Here is a 19,515-nt window from a genome sequence, read left to right on the forward strand (position 1 = left end):
GTCCATACAGCTAATGGCAACTAAAGTCTCGTTCACACGGTGTGAGTTTACAAGCTACTCGCCAGCATGTAAGAAGCCGGCAAGTTGGCGAATGTGCTTGTATTCGTTCACACGGAGATTGTCCACTCGCCAACTCGCCGACGAGTAGAAAGACGCCGGCGAGTCGGCGAGTGCGCTTGTAGTCGTTCACACGATGCTTTTTCCACTCGCTCAGTAGCTAGCTTGAACCAAATCCTCCGACATCTTTTAATAACATGCGCACAAGCACAAGCAACTGTGTTCACACTGGGCTACTTTATACGCCTACTCGCTCAAAAGCTGGCGAGTTGGCGTGTAAAGTAGCGGCAGCGTCAACTTTTTCCAGAGCTTTTTTACAAGCAGCTTTTGAGCGAGTACTTCGTTCACACTGAGCTATTTTACTAGCTGCGTGTAAAAAAGCCGGCGTGTAGCCCCATGTGAACGGGGCTTAAGGGACCTACAGTTTATGGTGGCATCCGAACCAAATTTTTGCTTTGGTATTAACGATTTGGTCTAATTGTCAGGATAGTACTGCGGATAGTCGTTGTACTCACTAGTGCGGACGTTAATCCATACCAGGGAGTATTGTATCCACAGTTGCTATAGCTCAATAAGTCATTCCATTAGTTTTAATGGGTAAAAAAGATTGTGTATTCAACAGATCATTTAGATCAGCACAATCTGTCGGTGGCTCACATCAACTACGACGATTTTGGTTAAAAATCTTGCTACAAATTTAACATGGGGATGGAATGTCTAAACCAAGACAGTTTTAGCAAGGTAATTTAAAATACGGAAAGTAAATAAAAGAGATGTCTAATAACATTTAAAACATATATTTATGCTTATACTGTTAACTCACAAGACGGTAAATATACTTAAAAATGGTTAGTGGTGATCGATTTCGATTGGAGTGTTGAATCGAAATGGATCAGCACTTTCCAACTTTTATGTATATTTACCGTCTTGAGAGTGTGACTGTTAACTCAACAGTATAAGCATAAATATACGTGAGGCGGAAAGGAAAAAGAGACCTCTTCGCAGCAATGTAAAAATTTGAGTAGGCCCACTGGCATTTTTATTGATTGAGGTCAAAAATATTGATTTTCGGTTGTTTGCATTTGAATATGCTCTATTTCGTCCTTTACCGGTTCAAATTGATTACCTACAAACCTGTTGTAATCGCATTAAACATTAAAATATTGATTAAAGTAGTCGATGTCTAGCTTGAGAAAAGGTACCTCTTCGCGTTTATAGAGAAATCTGAAATGAAATAACATTGCCGCTAACAGCTCCCTTTTTCAAACAAATCATTTAGCTATAACATACAACACTTTAAAAACTGCACTCTAACAAATTCTAGTGGCGAAGAGGTGAACTACTACAAGTTTTTGCTAATCTAATCTAGAACGTTTTCTGTTAATAGAAAAAAATACCTTTCTCGATCCCAACTACATTTTCTTTACAGGTTTAAAATCCAAATACTTTTAGTCCCGGTAGTTGTACTGACACATCTAAAACTACATGTTAAGCTTTGATTATTGTATTATTAACTATTGATATTAATATTAAGTTATACACTCTATTTTTGATAAGTTTATGTACTGTCCAAACAATAAATTACAGGAGTTTTGCGCCATAGGGAGGACAGTTGGCAGCTCTGCGAACCGCTCTCGGTTGAACCATGGCAATGCAGACGATTTTGATGTTGTTTACGTTTTGTATGTGATATTAAGCAGTCTTATCGTTTTGACTGTCTTGTCCATAACTCAAACGTTGCCAAGAGGTCGCTTTCGGTGGTTTTGGGATTCGTTATGGAGAAATAACATAGGGCTGCGAAGAGGTACCTTTTCTGAGATATCACTTTTCACAACATGCTTCGATAAAAACATTATTTTCTTGAAAACTACTGTGAGTTAGGACAAAAATGGGTATTCCCATTACAGACGACATTTAGGGCTTTCTTTTGATACCAAAACTGTTGCTTAAATATAAAAAATATATGTTTTATGATTATTTGAAATTTTCAAATAAATTTTTTTTTTAAATAGCCCTTTTCTATCACGTAACTTCAAAGACCTATAACTCTAACAAAAAAAATCTTAGACTCATGGGTCTTGCGCCAAATTGTTAGGAATTCAAAAATATTAATAACTAAAAATTAGAAATTGCTGCTAAGAGGTCCCCCGCGGATCTGTTTCCCTCCATTCCCATGGCATTTTAGGATTGTAGATATCTTAATCTAATCGTCATAAACAGTTCCCACACTCCGAACAGCTCGCCTTGACTACTTCCTACGTCGCAAACATGTTTCCCTCCCTTCCCATTGCATTTAAAGATTGCAGATACATTAATCTAATCGTCATAAACAGTTCCCACACTCCTGACAGCTCGCCTTGACTACTTCCTTCACCACATCCTACGTCGCGGACCTGTTTCCCTCCCTTACCATAGCATTTTAGGATAGCCCATACCCTTATCTAATCGTCATAAACAGTTCCCATACTCTGGACTGCTCGCCTTTAATACTTCCTTCATCACTTCCTACATTTCGGACCTGTTTCCCTCCCTTCCCAATGCATTTTAGTATTGTAGATACATTAATCTAATCATTATAAACAGTTCCCACACTCCAGACTGCACGCCTTTACTACTTACTTCATCACTTCCTACGTCACGGACCTGTTTCCCTCCCTTCCCATAGCATTTTATGATTGCAGATAGCTTAATCTAACTGTCATAAACAGTTCCCACACTCCGGACAGCTCGTCATGACTACTTCCTTCACCACTTCCTACGTCGCGGACCTGTTTTCCTCCCTTCCCATAGCATTTTAGGATTGCAGATACCTTAATCTAAACGTCATAAACAGTTCCTCACTCCGGACTGCTCGCCTTTACTATTTTCTTTATCACTTCCTACGTCGTGGACCTGTTTTCCTCCCTTCCCATAGCATTTTAGGATTGCAGATACCTTAATCTAATCGTCATAAACAGTTCCCACACTCCGGACTGCTCGCCTTTACTACTTCCTCCATCACTTCCTACGTCGCAGACCTGTTTCCTTCACTTCCCATAGTATTTAAGGATTGCAGATACCTTTATCTAATCGTCATAAACTGATCCCACACTCCTCACTGCTACCCTTGACTACAATGTATCGATTAATCCTCAGTATAATCTTTGCTCAATAGTAACAACTGATGTTTATCCTTTTGTACTATATTTGTAATTTGCTAGTATACTGTGGATAGACAACTAACTTACATGTCTTTTGTTTACTTTTTCCTTGTTATTTAATTCAGCCAGGATGGTTACTTAGCAACCCATAAGACTAATGCTAAAAAAATGTGACTTTCAGTTTCATTTTTCTACGTTATTAGATTGTTGTTGGCAAATCTATCTGCAGTAAACTCGTTTTTAGGCCAGGAATAAACTATTTACAACATTTCAAGAAAATCGTCAGAGCCGTTTTCGAGATCTTGGTGCAAGCATACACATACATACATACATACAAGCAAACATTGCTCATATTAGAGTATAGGATTTTTGCTGATTCCTCAAATTATTTCTTCTCATAACCTTAAAGTTGTGTTGACTATCAGTGTGCATTATTATTGTGGTGAATAGTGGTAATAGATTTTTGGCCTAAAAAAATATACTATCTATTTTAATTACATTTTATTTGGTGACTCATTGCAACTCATTGCAGGTGACTTTCGAGATAAGGATGATAGGGAAGAAAAGAAATATGAAGCAGAGGAGAAAGAAGTTGAAGAAGTTAAGAAATCAGTATCAGAAAGAAGAAAAGAAATTGAGAAAAGGTTATCTTTGGAAAAACCACTTCCACAAAAGACTGAAATAATCATTGAGAAATTTGGTGCTGAAAAAATTGAAGATGTAAGTGAAAAAGAAATTGCAGAAGAGAAGAGAGTGTCATCTCCTGAAGAAGAGGAACCATCAGAACTATCTTTTGAACAAAAGAGGTTGTCTTTTGAACAAGGGAACAGAGTAATTGAAATGAAACCTGATAAAACAACAATGAAGGAAGTTAAGGAAAGAGCTGATGAAAGGTTTCTTGCTGAAGAACGTAAAGCAGCAGAAACTATTCAAGAAAAAAAATCACTAATTGATGAAACATCAATACCTTTTGAGGAAAAACTAAAATCTTTTGAGAAAAGTGAAAAGGAGGAGAAATTAAAAGAAGAAAAGCATAAGGAAAAGAAAGAAGAAAAGAAGAAGGAAGAGCTAAGAAGAGACTCAGCGCTTTTTGAAGGTGTGTCGCAAGGACTGGTTCGACTGGATGCTGCATTTACTGCTGCTCCTATGGTCCAAGGTAATTGAAAGACTATATTTCATGATGCATGCTTGCTTACTGTACATGTATTTGTGCTCCTAATCACAGACATCTGGAAAAGTAATGAGGTGGCAGTTAATCAGTGATCACCAGCCTCAATAGGTTTCTCCATGTTCTGTATGTTATTAGAACAAATAATAAATGTATATTTCAAAGTACAATTGTAATCAACTTTATTCAACACAAATTAAAAATACCTCCGCCGCAGCAAACCTGCAGACTAAGCGAATTTCCATTTGCCTGACTGAATTTACGCTAAAATGTCTCCTTAAAAATATCACATTTACTCCCTATTTAAATAACATTATTTTAACGAGTACTTAGGTTTTCTGCAACAGGGAGGGTAAAAAGGTATTTTTTGTTGTAAAATGTAATAGTTTAGTATGAACTTAATACATTTTCCAAATTTGATCAAAATATGTTCATAAACAAGCAAATTACAACAGTTTACTTATTCTCCATAAGAATAACATGGAAATTTTAAATTTACAGATTTTGGGAATTTTTTCCGTAACCATTAGGCGCATAATAACGCTTCAATATACTAAATTATTTGTTTTTTTAAGCTCTAAAAAATGGTTTGGAAAGAAATTGCTAAATTTTAAGTTTTAAGGGTCAAAAATGGGAAAAACGAATTTTTACCCCATAAAACCCCCCGTAAACCCCTGTTCCCATAGTCCGATCATGCTGGTTCGCGAACTCGTTAGAATAAACGTAGGTTTACACGTTTGTACCAAATTTCATCAAATTGGATGATTTTTGCTTGAGTTTATCGCGCTAACGGACACATATATATATACTAGCTCTTTGCCCGTTCTACGTACGGGAATCTTGTAGTAAGTTGAAACCTTCTTATTTTCAGAACAGGAGTTGGTTTGCATATGAATATTTCCTGATATGCTGGCAAAACTATTACTGTATAGGAATACATATAAACCTTCGAAAATACAATATCTGACAGTTTCAAAGCCAAAACAAATGCTTCACAATTATATGTCACACGATCGTGTTAGTCCATATTTTATATCTAATGATAAAAGGAATTGCTTTATAGATCTATGAGGCATAGCCCTAAGGTAGGCCTGTAATTGAAAGTTACTTTTGACACTGGTTAAAAGTAGTTAAAATACTACCTCAACCTCACTACTGCACACTTTATTCGGGTTGAAATTTTCATTAACAAAGGTGCTTAATGTTAATGCTTAAAACATCTTGTCTTTTCCACGAAACACCGAGAAATAAGGAGGAAGGACATTAATGCGTTACCAACAGACAGCATACACACACAAATACAGATTTGAATTAGGGGATTTCCTACGCTTTAACATTGCAAACAAAACAATTATTTTAAAGTTTTTATAGTGTCATCAAATGGCTAGTTGTAAATAGTAATGTGCTTGTACGTAAAAATTATTCTTACTGCTACCACCGGTTCTAAGGAAAAGTAGTAGTACCAAAAACCAACGTTTACATTTAAGAAAATAACTATAGTACTTACGACCAATTCAAACTGTCCTTCTAATCAAACTGTATTATAGGTGTTAATCCGTTAGCAAATATATATTAAATAAATACACAGGCCACAAAACATGTAACATGTAACAATAACAATGTAAAGCTTTAAAAACTCACTATGGTTTGCTAAAAAAAAAAAACTTTCACTTGATGGGGTGCAGTACCGAAGTTATTAATCCCCCCTGGTTTTAATTTTCTTTTTAAGTTTTTGAAAATCAAAGTTATTTCCCATTAATAGCATTATTTGTAAGCAACTTTTAATGTTAACATATTAATGACAGTTTGAAGAAACCACCTTTATCCAAACAAAGGTTTCTTATTTAAAAGATTACTTAATCTCTAAACGATAATCGGTACATATATCTAGCAAACATTCGGTGAAATGTTACAAAAACGCACAAATCTGGGGTTTTGGACGTTTTTAGTTTTACTTCCTAGATAGGAAAAGTGCCGATATCGTTGTCGAAATGTAAGTAGAAACCAAAAGTGAACAACACATTGGAAAAGTGAGTTTAGCTACATCTGTAAGTTAAACTTCTGTTACGATCACAGCGAAATCAGATAGATCTTCCAAGATTTCAGCAACATCCACGATCACCCACTGCATTTGTGATGTTTTACTTTGCACTTTACACAACTGTCCTTGAAACGTCGTCAATAAGCGAAAACCTTTTTGTAAGCTATTGGTGACGATGATTAAAAAAATGTAGGAAAGTTTCCCAGCACTAATACAACACTGATTCACGGCATTTTCCCCGGTTATCATAACTCAAGAACAATCGTTGCACTTGCGATTAATTAAACCGGTTAAGTAAGGCACAACGTTTTTAATCTCACTTGGTTTGGATGTGCTAACAAAACTTGATCGGAAATAGTTGCTGCATTTGTAAACAACTTTTAATGTAAACATATCAGTGACAGCTAGAAGTGAGAACTAATCCAAAGAGCTGATCGTTATTTCATAAAATGTAATACCGGTAGTAAACATTAGGAGAAAATTTGACAAAAATCGAAAGAAATTGGGTTTTTGATGGTTTGTTATTTTGTTTTGTCGTTTATGAAGCGAGGCCATGTTTCTATGGCCAAAGACACACTCACCAATCCAGTAAATACAGAAAAATGATTAGAACCTTGATCGGTAATCTAGTTTTCTAGGAGAAGGCCGCGTAAAATGACATTTTGGCGTTACAGACGGATTCACAGAATGGACAAACAGACAAACAGACATAGAGACAGAAATTGAGATAAGACTCGTTTCGGCTTTCTTAGTCTATGAAACGTAAAAATAACCAAAAACTGCATGATTCTAAGCAATGTACAGACAAAATTCTAATCTTATTTATATAGATATTAATTTGAACGGATTGTATTTTTGGTCTCTAGGGACCTCAAAACAAAAAAGTAAATCGGTCCCGGGTCCAGGTCTTACCATAAGTACTACGGTAATAGCTTATTCCATATAGGGGAAATTCGCTAACAAAGTAAACAAGTAAACATTATAACCAGCTGATAATAGTTTTAAAATAAATAAGCAATAAGTAAAGGTAGACATTTACATTTAGGATGTAACACCTCCCCTTCTTAGCGAGTTTCATAAATTAAGCCTATCAATGGGTTTATGTGTCCATTTTGATCGTCTCACTGTCAACAAACACCATCAATACCTTGTAGAATATTTTCCATTGCTGATTGCCAAATAGCAGGTGCACTTGCAATTCCAAATGGTGGACGATTTACTCGATATTTGTTATTTCAGTAATTTAAAACCTCATTTAACCAAATAAAACGATATAATCATAAACAATAACTGGTCTCCTAGTTATATAACCAAATAATAAAGTACAAATCATGAAGATAACCCTAAAATAATAGAAACAAATGTTTGTACACCCAAGCAATCAGTGTGGACGTACATGGACTAGACACGAAAAACAAGCTTCAAAATTTACAATTCTACTTGTGTTGCTTAGTCTATGATTGTACTGAAAGTTAAATGTCCTGATGTTGTCCACAAAGATGCGCAAGACGGTTGAATAAATTAGCTGTGTAACATTTCAGCAAACAAATAAACAGTTTTTATTATCACTTTCAGAAATCCCTCATCTTGTTTTTCTATCTTAGGCTTAGTATTTGATTTGATTTCCCTCAAAACTGGTTATGTAATCCATCGGTTCCCAAACTATGGGTCGCAAGGTTTATTGGCACCCAGGGCGGGATGTTATCAGGCACCTCCTCAAATACACAATGAGCAATATTCTTTAAACTAATTTGTGAGGTAGGTTACGTACGTTGCTGTCTGACCAAGAGACACTTAACCAGATTGAATTACCTTACAAAAATACAAGAGTCAGGAATCAGAAATTACATTACTTAAAGTTGTTGATGAAAATTGTTTTAAATTTATGACAATATCCATTTTAACACTAATAGAACTCATCAGCCTGTCAAGCTGAAGTGTTTATAACCGTAGATAGCGAGTGTCAGTGGATAACATGTAATAGATTTTGCAGGAAAACCTTACTAATTCAACAATCTGTGAACCTAGAGGTTGTCTAGTTTGGGGTTTGTCATGTTATCCAAAACATTGAAATTTTAATAAATGAATACATAAAAGACTGGGTTTTCAATATAAATGTGTTATTTACATAAGTATTTTAACATTGAGTAAACAATCTTCAAAGAAATGTCAAATATTCAACAATAATATATGAAAAGGTTCTGAAAAATTGCTTTTTTTGTGATCGTCCTGTCAGCTGTTGACTGACTGGTCGAGTTAACCAGACTGTCGAGTTACCGGATGTTAAGTTAGTGAGGTTTTACTGTAATGAGCTCAATACAAATGAGCTTCCTTGTTTTACTTGGCTTTTCCATTGTTTTAAGTGGCTCCTCCAGTTTGAATTACCATGGTAATTTTATTTTACAGACCTCTTGTCGCCAAAATCTTCAAAGACTCCACCACCAAGTCCAGCCGAATTCAAAGATTTAACAGGTAAGACAAATAAAAATAACCCTAGGGTAATAGTTATTTGTGCAACTAGTGAGCAAATGCCTCACTCGAGAGAAATCCTTACTCACGAGCCGTAGGCGAGTGAGGAATGGTTTCTTGAGTGAGGCGATTGCACTTTGCACTCCAGTTGCACATTATATTTTTCCTACAGTTACCATAAAACAAATAAATTGGTAAAGAAACGTGCCTTCACGTTGCAAATCTAGAGTAAGACAAAGTAATTAGGGTGAGACAATGTTAACATTGTAACATCACGAGCCGTAGGCGAGTGAGGAATAGTTTCTTGAGTGAGGCGATTGCACTTTGCACTCGAATTGCACATTATATTTTTCCTACAGTTACCATAAAACAAATAAATTGGTAAAGAAACGTGCCTTCACGTTGCAAATCTAGAGTGAGACAAAGTAATTAGGGTGAGACAATGTTAACATTGTCTCACTGATGAGCGAATTGGCCACTTTGCTTTCTCAAATCAGTGAGAGAACATGTACATTGTTAGGTAACTGTTGGAAAAAAATATTAAATTTTCCAGCAGAAATATACTTGACCGCCATGATTGCCACTATATGGAGAATTTGTTAAAGCTATTACCATTGCTTGGCCAGCATAAGAGTTGAATGTTGAGTATAGTAATGTTGGCAAAATTGTGGAGTAGTAAAACATCAAAAGATACTTTTTAATGAGTTGAATCTAGATACAACAATGTTTAGGGAGAAACATGTATTCCCTTCATTCAAAGATTAACAATATCTTTGTCAATTTAGGATAACTTTTATTTCTCTGTTGGATGTGTAAAAGCCAACGGGACTATTGTTTCATAAACTTTGGTGCAAACAGGTTGATAAAAATGCATTTAAATATTTATTTCCTCTTCAGCAAATCAGTCAACTGAAAAGAAAGGAGGGAGGTTACCCAAAAAAAGAAGCATTTTTACATTTTCAGTGTTTTTACCAAAGCCTACCAACATTATTTTAACTAAACAAAATTTAATTTAGCTTTTAAAACTCCTCCCATTCTCTTAAACAGATTTTTTAAAATGTGATGTACAGTAATTAAATTAGCAAGAGCAACATGAATTTGTTTTTGCCTAAACATAAAATAAGTTCACCATTAGAAAGTTCACAATCTGCTCTTTGAATAAGAATAATTCATGCCATTGATCTTTTTACAAAGAAATAGGACACATCACATAACATTACAAAATGATCATCTTAATACATCAATCAAATCAAATTTCAGTAATTTATTTTACAAAATTACATAAACTACGTAAGCATAATAACTTATCCTATATATTATTAGTTTTAATTAAAATTTAACATCAAAATTGCACTTCATAAATTCACTCTTCAATTCCTTTGAATTCACTCAACAATTTGTTTCTTGTTATTTCAGTCATTTAAAACACCGTTTAACCAAATAAAACAATCTAGCCTAATCATAAACAATAACTCGTCCTCTAGCTATACAACCAAATAGTAAAGAACAAATCATGAAATTAATTCTTAAATAATAGAAACAACATTTCACCGACACTAGTGACCAGTGTCACTGGACATGAACTAGACACAAAAAATTTGCTTTAAAATTTACAACGGGATGAGAAGGTTACTTGTGCTGGTTAGTTTATGATGATAGTAATCACAAAAATAGAGACTCATAATGCAAGGATTTTTCTAGGATTATGATTCATAGAATACTGATATAGCTTAGATTCTGAGTTCACATTATATCTGATTTTGAGCAGGTGTTCTTGTTTATAGTAAGTTAGTAAAATGTTGTGATCATTAAATGTTGATTGTTTTTGCTATGATTACACAATCTGGAAATTTTGAATTAGGTTGAATAGTTACATTTTTAAACTAGATAATTGATCAATATTTATTGTACAGGAACAGTAGCATGGACAGATGATACGTCAGCTGCTGTAATACCAACAAAACTTGACCAGTCTCAAGGTAGGGACCTTCGATTCTTAGGCTAGTTACAGTAAATCACATAATACATCAAATGAGACTGACTATTTCTTATATCAGATTACAAAGAATTTCTTGCGTAGTTAATAATACATAGTTTATTGGTAAAATTATGAATTGTCACCTAAAGTTGTTCCAAACCCTAGTTTTCTAATGATTGAGGCAATTTATTTTAATACCAAGATTTCTTTAGAAAAAATCAATAGGTACTTAAAAGTTTTGTCCTATGTGAGTTTAAATTAGATTGTAAAAACTTGGATGACCTGAGTAAGTGTGGTTTTACGTATGTATATGATTAGTGTATTTATTTGTTGATGGTTTATGTGTGAATAGTGTGTGTGTGAATTGTTTATGTATGGATAGTGTATGTGTGGACACTGGATAGTGTATTATGTTGATTGTGTATGTATATATAGTGTAGGCTATGTGTGGATGATTTATTCGTGAATAGTGTGTGTGTGGATTGTTTATGTATGGATAGTGTATTTGTGGATACTGGATAGTATATATGTTGATTGTGTATGTATATATAGTGTAGGCTATGTGTGGATGATTTATGTGTGAATAATGTGTGTGTGGATTGTTTATGTGTGAATAGTGTGTGCACGTGGATTGTTTATGTGTGGATTGTGTGATAGTGTATATGTTGATGGTTTATGTGTGTATGATGATGTATGGATTTGTATATGTAGATAGTGTAGTGGTGGGCAGTGAAGTGTAGGCAGTGTAGGGGTGGGCAGTGGTGTGCAAACCAACCATTGTCCTGGTGAGAGGGGAAACCCAAGAACTGTGACTTGGAGCTTCTGATCCGCTTATATGACGTCAGCCTCGTCTACTAAAACGTGACCACTATGTAACAGACAAGCAGTTTACAAGTAATCCAAGTATCTAAACTGACGCCTTTTTGCCATCGAGTGCCCTTCTCTAAGATAGATTTTAAAACAAAATTTGTTTCTGTTGTACTATCCTTCTAGTTAGGTAAAATTGAATTCTTTCTAATAACAATAAGCTAGTCCAAACATGAAGACAATGCATTTTAGTAATGCATTTTTACTACATTATATAAGCTCTTTTATCAACCCTAACAAGATATAAATAGGCCTACCCTGCCAATGCAAACCTTCAGACTAAGAAAATTTCCATATACCTTATCGGCTTTTCACTAAATACATTTCCTCAAGCTTGTCAGATTTATTCTCTGTTTGGATAACATTAGGTTTAATGAGTACCAAGGATTGCTGCTACATGGATAGAAAAAATCTTTTCGTATAGTTTTTTTATCTTAGTAAAAAAAATTTACTTGCCAAATTTGATGAAAACATACCCATAAATGAGCAAACTACAACCGTTTACTTATACTCTCCATGAGAATAACATAGGAATTTTTAATGTACAGGTTTAAATTTTTTTTACATAACCATTAAGCATGCGACAATGCTTCAACATACAAAATTAGTTTTTAAGCTCTACATTATTGTTGCAATGAAAATTGGGCTTTCAGGTTTTAAGGGAAAAACTGTTTCTGCAAAATTTTATAAATCTCTTAACAATATATAATTTTACCATCCAATATTGCTGGTTAGCAAGCTAATGAAAGTTAATACAGCCCTACGCATTAAGGCTAAATTTCATCAAATTCAGACCACAAATGCTCGAGTAATTTTGTTCACAAACACACATATTCACACACACATATATATTTAAAAAAACATTCTAACATAGTATTTTTGGCATCTGAGAACATCAAAATGCAAAAATAAATTATTGGTCCCGGGTGTAGGTCTTAGTATGCCATCTACAGTAATAGATTCTTCCCTATAGGGAAATTCGCTAAAACACAATAATGTAGGTTAGTTCCAAATTTTACTTTTCTGTCATCATCCTACCTTTGCGCTTTACTAGTTGCTTAATCCATGTTTTGTAGCGGAGTAAAGATGTAAAAGAGAATAATTTAGTTCTAACAATATCCTAATATATTGTATAAAACAATCCTCTGTTATAGATTAAACAGAGGTATTGCAATTTGTAATTGTTTTGTAATTGTAAATTCTGCACTTCATTTTAGTGTAAAATGAATAACTTGATCTAAATGTAAGCAAAATAAATGTTCACAGTGCATTATGTACAAACTATAAGGTACAAGCAAATTTAAGTCTCATCAGGAATAGGGTAATTTTACACGATAAGACTTACTATTAACTCTTTCTAATTGACAAATCCAAACAGATAATAGTTTTTTTTTTCAATATTCATTAAATTAATGTGTTGGTTTATTGATCATAGCGAGTCCTAAATAGTAAACAATTTTAAAAACAGTCAAAATCTGTCATGTACCCACAAAAAAAAAATTACTATCCATAACTTCTCTGAGAGGTTATGTTTTCTTATAACCATTCACTGCTATTAGACTATTAGACTTACTTACGTAGTCTAATGCACTTTGAGACTACTTAGTAGTATCAAACCTGTATTGTGATAGGGGCTTATTATCTTTAGAATTGAGTTAAGTGTTAATTTTGTTAGGTTTAAATATTTACGCCACACTACACTATTTTGACGAACTTCCCACACAAGGATTTAGTCCAGAAAACAGCTGTTTGTCGTCAGCTTAATCAAACGAGATCTCATTACATACTACTGTACTGTAATGAGTTTTACTGGACACTAACCAGCTAATTATATACTGTTACTGTATTTGGCAATGAGTGAGAGTGGTTAGTTTATAAACAAAAACATAATCTCTCATAGTATAGAGGTTACTAGTGATTGTTAGTCCTTTAGTCGGTGGTAATATATAAGGATTTGTACGGATTTAGTAGTATGGCGTAAAATATTGTACCTCACTCGTCCAAAATGTGTTAACCGAACTCGTATAGTAATCCCCACACTCGTCCGGTAAACACATATTTTCAGGACTAGTAAGTAACATAATATACTATTATAAAATATGAGGGTTACAATAGCTAAAAATTATATTATAATCAGCTGGTGTCCGACAAAATTCATTACCATACAGTCTTCAGTATCCAAAAGTCATGGTAGTACGGTTGTACGTAATGGAATCCCATTTGATTAACAGCTATTTTCCAAAGTAAATCTATCTGTGGAAAGTCCAACAGATTAGTGTGTAAAAATGTCTTCATTGTATGAGTTAAAAAATTATTTTGTAAAATCAAATATGATTTTTCTAATTATTAATACTTTCTACTATTGTAAAACCATGTTTTTGGTGTCACCAACACGGAACAAGTGTGTGTGTGTGTGTTTTTTTTTACACTAGAGTGTGCAAACAGTGATTTTTGGTTTATTTGAGTAGAATAATTTGTTATATTTTTGAATATAGAAATATTTTGAAGTGAATCCACAAAAAAGTTTGTCAATCACAAATTTGTAACTACATTTTTTCCTCTGTAGCAAGGTTATATTTTCTCACTGGCTGGAAATTATGTTTGCTCATGGTGGCAACACTGAGAGCCCTCCCCCCCCCCCTTCACTAAAGCAGCCAAACAAGACTTGGTCACAGTTTAGTATTGTTGTGGCCGCGCGTGTATTTTGACCTTACATCGGTCAGTTTCCCTTCGAATAGTCGTACTCGTAATTGTTGTTTCCCTGCGAACAGTTGTACTTGTAATTTTTTTACGTGAGTTACCCTTACAGTCCAACAAAAGTTCATTTTCAAATCTAGCAAGGTAAGATAAACTATTTAAAAAAGATTGGTATTTTACATGCAAGTTTTTCATAAAATAGACAATTTTATAGTAACAATTTTAAAATTAAAAAGATATTTTTTACATTGTATTGTTCTCTAAATCATGAAGATCTTGATTAATTTAATTTAATAATTTTAAAAACCTGCCTTTTTAAAATATTAACCGTACTGCTGTAATCAATGGTGTTGCATTGTGTAAACATTGTTTTATATAACAGTATATAGTTTTGTGTTAGTTTTAGGTAACCTCTGTCACCTAATTTGATACATTTATTCGTTGTATGAACAGTGTTATTGTTTAGTCTCTTTATAGACCTAATTACATCTTTGTTTAACTCTGAACTCTTTACAAAAATACACCACTTATACACCTTACATCTTAGTCTAATTCTGTAACATTGTAAGGATTAGTTATTTAAACATTCATTTAAGTTAAAACTTTCGTGAAATCAAGTATATTTCACAAGTTGTTTATAGTGGTTAAAATGTTTTCTTATCAAATAAATATTATTATATCCTTAAAAAGAATACCACAGGTTTTTACTTTCTCCCCCCTATACCATATGGAGATATGGAGAAAGAATTGTTTTCGTCAAAATTTTCGAGTTTGAGATTTGAGTGGATATATCCGTTTTGGGTCCCCCTAGAGCCAAAAAATTGGTTTTTGAAGTGATGTCTGTGTGTGTATGTGTGTGTGTGCGTGTGCATGTGTGTGTGTGCATTTCTGGATGTGTACAGAGCTAGGGACTATGTACACCTGTGGTCCGATTTCAATGACATTTTGTGTTTACATTCTAATCCATGGTATATCCAGGCGGTTTTTTAATTTTTAGAAATTTTTATTTTTAATGCTTATTTTCCCATAAAACCTATAAAATAACCAAAAAAACAGATTTCTCAAAATTTGCCTGAACGATTTTGATAAAAATTTAGCATGTTGTAGACCTTTAAATTCCAAACAAAATAGTATGACTCCCATTTCTGTAAAAATTACGGTTCAACAGTTATTGTAAATTATGTCATAATCCCATAATAATAAAATAATATGTACCATAATAATAAAAATAACCTCCATAAAATAACAAAAAATTGGATTTAAAAAAAAGCCGGTTTTGATTTAACTTAGTATGTTATAGTCCTAACAATTTTAAAGGTTTTTATTTTTTTGGAAATTTTGATTTTCAATGGGGATTTTTCCATAAACCCCCATAAAATGGGGTTTTCTCAAAAATGGCCTGAACAATTTTCTAAAAAACTTAGTATGTTATGCTATATATAGACCTTTAAATTCTTAACAAAATGGTACAAATCCCATTTCCGTTAAAATTATTTTTCAAAAGTTGTTGTAACTTATATTATTCTCCCATAACAAAACATAAAATAACAAAACAAATTGGATTTTTGAAGAAAGACTGGTTTTGATCAAAATTAATATGTTATGGTCCTTATAATTTAAAAAAATAGTACATGCTGTAACAATTATGGTTCAAAAGTTATTGCAACTTTTGTGATTTTTAACTATAAAATATCATATTTTACTCTCACTGCTTACCCATGATAAAGGTTGTTGACAAGCTTATGGGAGAAAGTATGTGTCAGAATGCTGATACTGTTTATTTTAGATTTATTTTATATGCCAGCATTTATGTTAGTTTATGAAAGACCAAAAGCCTAACAGTTAGTTACTAATACTGCTCATGGACAAATAATAAAAAAAAAACCTTTAACAGTTGGCAAAAACTGCAGAAAGTTAGCATTTAAAACCAAATTACAAGATTATTTATTTTTTATTATGTTCCCAAAATAAAAAGTACAGTATAATAGTTTCTGTTTTTCCAGCGTTATACCGACTTCTGAGTACCCTATTCTATATAAAATTGTTTAATGTAATGTAACTAACATAATTCTTCCTTGAGAATTATGGAATGTAATATTTATAATTTGTAATGTTCCTGAAAAAATCATAATTTGTAACTTTATTTACTGGTCATATTTTTATTTTTTATCATAATTTAAAAACAAAGCAAATGGATACGAAATACTAGACATCGAATTACATCGTTGGTATTTTGTATCCAATCCATATTCTAACTTTTTCCTATTACCTTTTGATTTTTTCAAGGGTCAATTGTATTAAAATGTTTAGTTTTACTAAATATTCAATAGTATGTGTAATCGACATCTATTGCTCATATGATCTGGTGATATGAAATATTCAGTCTCACTTTGTCTTTAAACTAATATAATTCGCTCTGGTACATATGTTTCTAAGTTAGTGTGTTAATACATTATTTAAATCTAGCTGCAATGATAAACTGTTTGGGTTTAAGATTTGTTTCTTATTTACTTACTGTTTTTAAAACTGTAAAGTCAAGAACATAACTTTGTGTTTCAGCATAAGATTCACTAATCATTAGACCAATTGTTGCATTCAACATATCAAGTTTATGATAACTCGATATGTTGAATTCAACAATTGGTCTAAATGTATCAACCATAAACAACCATTTGTTATAAGCAACCTGTAAAAATTCTCTCAAACAACAACACATTTAGCTATCGAATGTTTCGATATTCGAATGTTCTATATAAGTTCTGAATCACAGTTCTATTAAGCTGTGCTTTTTTCCTAAACAATAATATTAATGACATTGAAAAATAGCTGTGACCAAAAATGTTAAGAGCTTTTAGAATCATTATTATTTCTTAATTGATGTTATAAAACCTGATTGTCAAAGATGTTCTTGGCTTTTTTTTAAAGTTCAATCCTGTTTGTTTGGAATGTAAGCCCCACAACTCCTAACAGTTATCAGTCTTCTCAGGTTTTATGCAAATTAGATTATTTCTCCTATGTTCTATTCAAAATGGCAGCCCCTGTCGACATGCATACATCTCATGTTTTATTTTTGTTTTTTTCTTGAGTGGCTATCAAGTTAATTGCCATGATTTCTTCCTACCATGTTTTCAAGACCGTGTTTTTCTAATCTCTGTTTGTTTGTTTTATTACTTTTGTTTTACAATCTCGACTGTTGTAAGTATCTTTTGCTTTGTATGATACCTAATTTAGTATTTATTTACAAATATTTGCTTTATCAATTATCAAACCAGCTTGATTTGCAAAATGGTCTTTACAAAATGATTTTTAAAATTTTCAATTTATCATATTTCTAATGAATTACTGCCCTAACTAGTATTCATATTTTCGAAACAACAACTTCATTCAAATCAGTACCTACCTATTTGTATGTCTGCAGTTAACATTATCATTTCATACATCAAATTTATTTGTTAAGTTTCTATTGCCTAAAACTTAATATTTAAAATACAACAGAAATTGAATGTTTTAACATTTAAATGTAAAAGGTATTTACACTGTCAATCATGCTTATATAATATTTTGTTGATTTTGCTTATTATGGTAAGGTGGCATTTCTAACTTATGTGTTACTGTCATGTGTTAGTTTGTGTATGTGTGTGTATGTGTGTGTGTGTGTGTTTGTACTCACTCATATGGCAAATATTTTGAACATCATTTCTCAGCTTTACTTTAATGTAAGAAATTATGTTTCATATTAGAATATAATACTGGCATTATACATGTTGTACATTACCACCTCTACTGCTCCCACCAAAACTTTTAACAATTAATTATTAAAATATATTTTTTTAATCTACTCCAGTTAGAGAGTTGAATAATTCAATGTGATTACAGTTATAATTTAATAATATTGTCAAGCGCTTCTTTACTTTGTGAGCTTAAGCTTTGGGGAAAATGTATGATATTAATCCACATTTATGGTGAGTTACACAGGGTACACGAATAGAGAGTATGAATACCATTTTGTTGGTTTATCCATACTATACTGATTCTTTTATATGACTTATACAATTAATTAAACTACAACACTCATAGAACACAGGTTGGGCATTGCTTTTGGTATTTAAGAATTGGTATTTGAACAATCTAAAATTAAATTCAATAAACCAGCAAAATTTAATTTTATCTTTAACTGTGTGTGCTATACCAATTTTTCTGAATAACGTTTTCAATAACATTAGAGATAGCTTGGTTTTTAGTCTTCATTTGAAGGTTGTAATAGTAAAAAAAAAAAAAACATTTAACACGAACATTGAACTCAATGTTCATATTAAGTGTTGTTAATTTTTTTTATGAAGTGACAGCTTTATCCTTGTACGCCTGAAGCCTCCAAGGAGTTGAAACCGGTTGCCACATAAATTAACGAATTGAATTACCTAAATGCAGGTATTTAAACCACTTTAAGCTCAATTGTAAAATGAATCAGTTTTACATTACCACATTTTATAGTCTTTGGCGCTTGAAAAGATTAACCTTCGATTGTTTGTTCTCATCATTATTATTATTATTATTTAAAATTGGATAGTCTCTTTCATGCCAAGTTTTTCCACAAACATTCTACTTAAGTTTATTCAAAATTGTAAGATATGTTCATGGACCAAGTTAATATTATAAATGATTTACTATTTTATTCCTTATGTACGGCATGCTAATGAAATAATATAAGAACAGCTAAACACACATAGGTATTTAAAAAAATCTGCTTTCTTAATAACTGCATGAAAACGGTTACCTAACCTAAAGAGAGGAATCCCAGGAATTACATAACTCTTTGGCTCAAATCAAACCATTTTCAAAAATATATGGCTAGTTTTCTTGGTAAACAAGAAAGGGTGTCTCCTTAATATCATAATATATATTTTGACAGTTAAAACGATCTCATTTAGTTACCCATTCAAATTATTACATTTAATTTAACTTAGACAGATTAAAAATCAAAAGCAGAGCCTGGGTTGTTACAGCAACGGTTATAGAATCTTTTTTTATTTCCATAATCAATGACATTATTTTAGAATAAATAATCAGTGAAAAAGTTTTAGAATGAATAGCCTACGCC

General features: G+C 32.6%; 1 protein-coding gene across 1 annotated transcript in view; it reads left to right on the plus strand.

Moving 5' to 3' along the window:
- The window catches only part of LOC128997388 (uncharacterized), a 73,414-nt gene that overhangs the window by 14,820 nt on the left and 39,079 nt on the right, over window positions 1-19,515 (plus strand). Inside the window, exons 7-8 of the mRNA XM_054423028.1 lie at window positions 3,730-4,353; window positions 8,813-8,878. Coding sequence (XP_054279003.1) covers window positions 3,730-4,353; window positions 8,813-8,878 — 690 coding nt within the window. The remainder of the gene's footprint in view (window positions 1-3,729; window positions 4,354-8,812; window positions 8,879-19,515) is intronic.

Source organism: Macrosteles quadrilineatus, unplaced genomic scaffold (assembly GCF_028750875.1).
Source record: "Macrosteles quadrilineatus isolate MER2022 unplaced genomic scaffold, UCM_ALF_1.0 Scaffold_1__1_contigs__length_201487025, whole genome shotgun sequence".
NCBI classification, from domain to species: Eukaryota; Metazoa; Arthropoda; class Insecta; order Hemiptera; family Cicadellidae; genus Macrosteles; species Macrosteles quadrilineatus.